The sequence below is a fragment of the Pseudoliparis swirei genome, chromosome 9 (assembly GCF_029220125.1).
Source record: "Pseudoliparis swirei isolate HS2019 ecotype Mariana Trench chromosome 9, NWPU_hadal_v1, whole genome shotgun sequence".
Taxonomy (NCBI): Eukaryota; Metazoa; Chordata; class Actinopteri; order Perciformes; family Liparidae; genus Pseudoliparis; species Pseudoliparis swirei.
Window position 1 is genome coordinate 21,846,913 of NC_079396.1, and position 7,584 is coordinate 21,854,496.

Consider the following 7,584-nt stretch of genomic DNA (forward strand, 5'->3'; position numbering starts at 1 on the left):
ATCAATTGTTTTAATACTAAATATATTTAACCAAGTGGGTTCTATAAACCTGGTGCTCAGGTTTTTCCCCACCAAAAAAATAATTCAAAATTAGTTAAATATATTTTCTATTAAAACAATTGATTAATCCAAGTGGGTTTTTTAACCTGGTGCTCAGGTTTTTCCACACACAAAAAATCTATTGTTTTCATACTAAATATGTTTAACCAAGTGGGTTTTATTACCCAGGTGCTCAGATCCCCCCACCCCCCCAAAAAAAATACAAAATTCAAAATTAGTTAAATATATTTACTATTAAAACAATTAATTAATCCAAGTGGTTTTTTTTAACCTGGTGCTCAGGTTTTTCCACACACAAAAAAATCAATTGTTTTAATACTAAATATATTTAACCAAGTGGGTTCTATAAACCTGGTGCTCAGGTTTTTCCACAAAATCCAAAATTATTACAATTTATTTACAATTAAAACAATTGATTAATCCATGTGGGTTTTTTAAACCTGGTGCTCAGGTTTTTCCACACAAATAAAATCTATTGTTTTAATACTAAATATGTTTAACCAAGTGGGTTTTATTAACCTGGAGCTCAGGTTTTCCCACAATATCCAAAATTCAAATTCCAAATTCAAATACAAAATTCAAAATTATTACAATTTATTTACTATTAAAACAATTGATTTATCCAAGTGGTTTTTTTAACCTGGTGCTCAGGTTTTTCCACACAAAAAAAATCTCCTCCGTGAACCGCCACCTTAACGTGGTGGAGGAGTTTGAGAGGCTCGTGATCCTGGGAGCTGCGTTGTCCGGGTCATTAGCCCCTGGTAAACAGGTCTCAGGGGAGAGCCTAGACTAAGAGCGGTTTATGTGCATTATTTACATATTAATAATATTAGTAGTTGTGAATGACGGTTTATGTGTTCAATTCAGTTTATTTACAATCTGTACACATAGACATTCAATTCAATTCAATTCAATTCAGTTTATTTGTATAGCCCAATTTCACAAATTACAAATTTGTCTCGGAGTGCTTTACAATCTGTACACATAGACATCCCTGCCCCAAAACCTCGCATCGGATCAGGAAAAACTCCCAAATAACCCTTCAGGGGGAAAAAAAGGGAAGAAACCTTCAGGAGAGCAACAGAGGAGGATCCCTCTCCAGGATGGACAGGACAATAGATGTAATGTGTACAGAAGGACAGATTTAGAGTTTAAATACATTCAATGAATGTGACAGAGTGTATGAATAGTTCATAGTAGGCATATTCCACGATGGAGACCTCCACGATCCATCAGGCAGATGGCGGTGGGGAGGAGGAGTGGGCGGAGTCTCAACAGTGGGCGGAGTCTCAACAGGACAGTGGCGTAGTCAGGAGCAGGAATTCCACGACCCAGACCTCGATGATCCATCAGGCAGATATGATGACCCCATGAGACGTGAAGATACATCCCTGTATCCATATGTAAGCAACTTCTTCTATTATAACATAAATCCATTCAATCAGAAATTAAACCCACATTACTGTATCAAAGATCAAACGCACATTATTACACCAACTTTGTTCCAAAAATGTTCACAGTTGAGAATAAGAACATTTGTGACAGATGTGGTCTGGGGCAGTGGTTTTCAACTGATCTGGGTCAGTGGTTTTCTGCGTAGAAAGTTACCTTCAAAATAAAAGCACAGTATCTTTTGCTTACATTTCTTTTTGCCCAGGCAAAGGTTATCGATGTCTTTAAAGTCGACGGGGGCCACATAAAATGACGTGGAGGCCAGACTAGGCTCGCGGCCCTTGTGTTTGACCCTTGTGCTCTAGATCACAGGTGTCAAACACATGGTCCGCAGGCCGGATGCTGCCCACCACGCCCGCGGCGGCTTAAAAGACTTGATCGCCTTTTCTTTCAAGACAAAAATTGTAAGAAAAAAAATCCTGTGCTTTTATTTTGAAGTCAAACACAAGGCCCGCGGGCCGGATGTTGCACGCCACGCCTGCAGTGGCTTGAAAAACATGATCGCATTTTCTTAAAAAGAATTTAAGAAAAAAAATCCTGTGGTTTTAGTTTGAAGAATTAAAATCCTGTGCTTTAATTTTGAAGTCAAACACAAGGCCCGCAGGGCCGGATGCTGCCCGCCATGCATGCGGCGGCTTGAAAGTCATGATCGCCTTTTCTTAAAATAAAATGTAAGAAAAGAAATCCTGTGCTTTTATTTTGAAGTCAAACACAAGGCCCGCAGGGCCGAATGCTGCCCGCCACGCACGCGGCGGCTTGAAAGACATGATCGCCTTTTCTTAAAGCCCCATTATGTAGTTTTTCCCTTTTAGCGCCCCCTTCAGTTTTTGAGGTATTTAACGTTTACTTCAGTGTCGTAAATACCCAGTTACGATAGATGCAGCCCGGTAGAAGCAATCCGGTGACTGTTTCTATTTTGGATTTATACCAACGGGCGGGATCACTAATACGAAGACTGCGCAGGAACACTGTGAACTGGGCCCAGCACCTACCGGACTAGTGTGAAGTAGCGCGGGGATTGAACGCGGCACCTCGCCACGTTTCCGCCTGGTCGGTCAGCTGTTTGCCGGCTTTTGGGGGGGGGGGTGCGCGTGCAGTCATTTACTTTTGTTTTGGGGGACTGCAAAGACTTTGGGACTGTCGGGATCCGGGGATTATACTTCGTTTTGAGTGGGTTTGATTGTTTGTAGTGGATGTGTTCATTTTGGGGGCTTGCAGATGCATTGAATTTGATTTAATATCATAACATTTGGGTTTCCGCATATCGACTGTGTGTTTTTCTTTTACGACCATTTGAGCAGAGCGAGTTAACACCAGAATTCGCAGATCCGCCCATTCCCTTTTTTTTAGCGTATTGTACCTTTTCCCCTTGATTGAGTTTCTAAGGGCGAATTGTTACAACATAACCAAAGAATGACAACATTTAGTTGAGATGAAATACCGATCGCGTTTCAGCCTATATACGTTGTTTTCTAAATGTTTGAATGTGGAGTACGTGTGATCGAATACAATATTGTTGACAACACCAAAAAGCTACATAAAAAAGCTACCCTTATACTGTAGCTGCGAGCGTGGACTGGCACTTTATGACATTGCGTAATCACTGCCAGAAAGCAGGTCGAAGTACATCCGCCCCGGAGCGGGCGGCTCCAGAATCCTACATAGCGGAGTTATTTCCCCACAGACCCCCGATGGCAATGGCGGAGCCGCAAATCGCCATATTAAAAGTCATTGTAGCGGCACCATTTTTTTCAAGCTGTTATTTTAAGGTACAATTGTTACATAATGTTACTTTAAAATAAAATGAAAGAAAAGAAATCCTGTGCTTTTATTTTGAAGTCAAACACAAGGCCCGCAGGGCCAGATGTTGCACGCCACGCCCGCGCGGCTTGAAAGATCGGCTTTTCTTTTTAAAAAATTAAGAAGAAAAAAATCCTGTGCTTTTATTTTGAAGTCAAACACAAGGCGGGCCGGATGCTGCACGCCACGCCCGCGGCGGCTTGAAAGACATGATTGCCTTTTTACCTTCGCATTGAAAATTCGGAAGGTTATGTTTTGATCGCCGTGTATTTATTTATTTATTACCTTCGCATTGAAAATGCGGAAGGTTATGTTTTGATCGCCGTGTATTTATTCATTTATTTATTACCTTCGCATTGAAAATGCGGAAGGTTATGTTTTGATCGCCGTGTATTTATTTATTTATTTGTATGCGTGTTATTCGCAAAACTCAAAAAGCATTGAACCGAATCGCATGAAATTTGGTGGGATGATTGGTTATTATCCGGGGACCAGTTGATTAGATTTTGGGATCGATCGGGTCAAAGGTCAAGGTCAAAGGTCATGAACAGGTCAAAATATTCTTGAATCGCATGAAATTTGGTGGGATGATTGGTTATTATCCGGGGACCATTTGATTAGATTTTGGGATCAATCGGGTCAAAGGTGATGGAAAGGTCAAAATCTTTTTTTTTCCATAGCACGATACATTTTTGTCCAATTGGCATGCAACTAATGCCAAAATGTTCATAATTCAATGCCCAATCTTGTGATATGCGAAGGTATGCGCTCTACCGAGTGCCCATTCTAGTTTAACTATGTGTTGTACAGCGTCTTTGAGTATTTTGAAAAGCGCTATAGAAATGTAATGTATTATTATTATTATTATTAGTATTATTATTCTTAATAAACTATTATGGTACTGATGTTACAGACATGTGAAAGATGTTTTTTTAATTCAAATGTGCTTAGTTATCAATTCAGAAAGAAAATACGTCTCCTCCAGGGCATATAAAGCCATAAAATGAATAAAGCATTTTCTTTACTCAGAACAGATCTGATCAGATACTGAAGTATGTTCGTCAGGAGCCAATCGCAGGACAGTATCAGCCAGCCAGCGTTGGGTTGGTGCAACCTTCCAAGTAAACCCACTGCTGCTGGAACAGGAAACACGTCTGTAACAAGACCGAGCTGGCAGAGCCGTTCTCAAGTGTTTGACACATTTATTAAAGTTCATTAAAAAAAATCTCCCTGCAGCAACTTAAATGGAATTCTATTCACGTCACAGGTGAAGGGAAATGTGTCTCAAAGCAGCCATGAACAGAGTCCGTTCATTCACGTGGATACATACGACTGTAAGAATAAAGGTTTATTGAAGTATAGTACTATTACTACACTGTATTCCGACATTATTTCCTTTCGGAGATACAGATGATTCAGAAGCCTGACCTGCCCTGTTTAACCTGTGTTCCGTGTCTGCCCTTTTCAGACCTTAATTGTTTAATTCTTGTTTTTAAATAACAAAAAAAAAGCACTCTTTAATGAGGCAAGACAGTTTACAAAAAAACAAGGTCCCAAAGGGGCAGGGAGAGAATCCAGCTTCAGGGCAGGCAGGGTCAACAGGCAGAACCAGGAACACGGACAGGACGACGGGAAAAGGACGCGGAACTAGAGACGACAATCCGACCCCAGACAAGGGAAAGACTGACACAATATATAGGCGGGAACAGGTGTACGACATCAGACAGTAACGAGACAAGAGTGGCTGAGGGCAGGTGCAGGGAATTAAACAATTAAGACAGAGGAGACACAGAGGAGACATAGGAGACACGGAACACAGGAGAAACAGAACAGGGTGTTACATGATCATCACTTTCATCATCACGTTCTGTTATTACACAATCTTTCCGATGGCCTGTAAACCAGCCTCTGATTCGGTGTTCAGTATCAGTCTAAGTTTAGCCCTTCTCCACAGTCTTGTTTCTCACTATGTTGGCAGCATCCTCTGCACGGCTTTAGAATCGTGTGTTCCACGGACATTTCCCACAGAACTTTTGATACCGAGCTCGATCCACAATATTTGAATCGGGGAGAAAAGTCCCTGCAGTTGGAGGTCAAGGGTCATCCTCATAAGAAACGCCAGCAGCTGGATGTTAGAAATAGCAGCGTTTTGTACTCACTGTAATGCCAACTGGCTGTTGGCATTTTGAAATCTGAGAGGCCTGCAGGTCTCAACTTTCCTCCCTTGGAGGTGGCAGTGTGAGCATGTGCAGAGGCCTTTTCTCATTTAGTCAAAGGGTATATTAGAAGGGCAATATACTGGGTGAGGATATATATGACAGGAGGCGTACTCTCCGGTTATAGTGACTTTTTTTTATAGCATCACAGGAAAAGACTTCTTTATTTGTCTTGTGTCTTACCTCACTGCTTGACTGCCGCATTGCTTCATGGGAGGACTGCAGTTTCACTATTTTCATCTGCATGCCCATGAGATTGTCCGTTAAGTAGGTTAAAGTTTGGTGCTGCTGGAAGCAGAACCAGGCGCCGGTGGCGCCGCCAATCACGATCAGCAGGAATAAAGCCAGGAGGAGAGCGCAGCTGTTGAGCCCAGCGCCAACTTCGGACTGCGCCGCGTCGCTTTTGAACAGGCCATCGTCTTCGTGCTTGTGTGCGCCTTTCCCTTTGCGATGCTTTGCGGTCATTTCGAAAAAAGGACACAATGTTCCAGGCGGGCAGAGAAGGTGAAATTCGAGAGGGTTCAACCGGACTGGACTGGAACTAGAAGTGTGCGCGCCGGTTTTTTCCTTTCAGAAGACTCAAAAAACGCAACAAAAAAACCCCGAGAGGCTGCGGCGGAGCGGTGGCAGAGCCGAAGATGAGCCAGGCTTGCGAGGGAGGGGGGCGTGGTCCGCAGGCAGCGTGCTAGTCCATTCAGGAAGAAGGGGAGGGGGAGTGGGGGTGGGGGGGGGGGGGCGTGGCTGCCAGCTGGGAGAGGGGGGGGGGCTGAGGCTCAGTCACCATGTGCGCCCGCTGTCATCTCCACGTGCGGTTACTGTTTCTCCTCCTCGCTGCACGAGGCCACATTAGTCTGTTTCCGGGGCCACGAGACGGGTTCTAACGGTATAATGCTGACACTAATGAGTTTATACAATTCACTTCATTATAGGAGCCGACAGCGTCCTTTACAATAGAAAAAAAACATGTAATATTATTGCAGATTATGGAAAGGAAAAGGGGCGTCTCTAGGGGGGGGGGGCTAGTGAGAGTGTGCTCACCTGTGTGCGCGGATGTGTCGGCGCGCATCACGGCAGAGCGATGCGACCCGAGTAGTGTTAACGGGGGTGCTGCTGAGCGATTAAATATATCTCTTGTTCTATTTTGTGGAGCCCCCTCAGGACTTGGTGCCCTACGCGCAGCGCGTAGTGCGCGTTATGGGAGCGGCGGCGCTGGGCTTAGCCCAGAAGAGTGAAGCAGATGAGTGAAGCAGCGAAATTTTTAGACATAGAAACACTCTCAGACAGTAGCTTGCTGTTACGTGCGCCTGCTGCCAGCCTGACTCCGCTGTTTTGGGTGAATGACGTCACGTGCGACCTGGAGGTGTTAACCACTTGTGTGCCAAATCTTTTTTTTTTTTTTTTTAAATTAACATTCGGGGCTAATTAGAAAACATACAGGGCTTTAGCTGGAAAGGGCACATTTAAAAAATAATGATACCTTGTTACATCCCATCTGACTTCATCTGAACACTGCTCAGAGTATTTCATTTGTCTGTGCACTCTCTTTATTAAAGCCTTGTTTGATCCTTAAGAAATAGATTTAGTCTCTCTCTTTTTCCATAGCTCTTATTTCCCTATACTTTAATTGATTTTATTTTGTCAATTTCACATCTGATATTTGTTTATTGAAGGGTGTCCAGTGTGGCTTCTTGACTCACCAACACACCTTCTTACCCACTGTGCTGCCCTCAACACTCTGATAAACTCCATTAGGGCTCAGCAAGGACATGAGCCGGCACATCATTTGTGTTATCTGCTTTCAGAAGAATATGATTTCACAGCTATCAACAATCAACTGGACCATGCTGTTAATTGATTATCTGATTTGAACCATGATACAGAACCCTCCAACGTTAAAACGTTTTCAAAAACCACCAAATGCACTGTTTTGTCTGAGCAACACTTTTGTTTTTATTAGCAGTACAATTATTACAAGAGTCGATAATGTTCTCATTGCACATGGTATATTACAGCCCAGCAGCACAACCACTTCAACTCAAACTTGTTGTATTACATC

At 43.0% G+C, this 7,584-nt stretch overlaps 1 protein-coding gene across 1 annotated transcript in view; it reads right to left on the bottom strand.

Annotated features, from left to right (window-relative positions):
* Nucleotides 1-6,156, bottom strand: part of zgc:66479 (uncharacterized protein LOC327541 homolog) — an 11,891-nt gene extending 5,735 nt beyond the window's left edge. Inside the window, exon 1 of the mRNA XM_056424084.1 lies at nt 5,712-6,156. Coding sequence (XP_056280059.1) covers nt 5,712-5,993 — 282 coding nt within the window. The 5' untranslated portion in view covers nt 5,994-6,156. The remainder of the gene's footprint in view (nt 1-5,711) is intronic.
* Between the last annotated feature and the right edge of the window lie 1,428 nt (nt 6,157-7,584).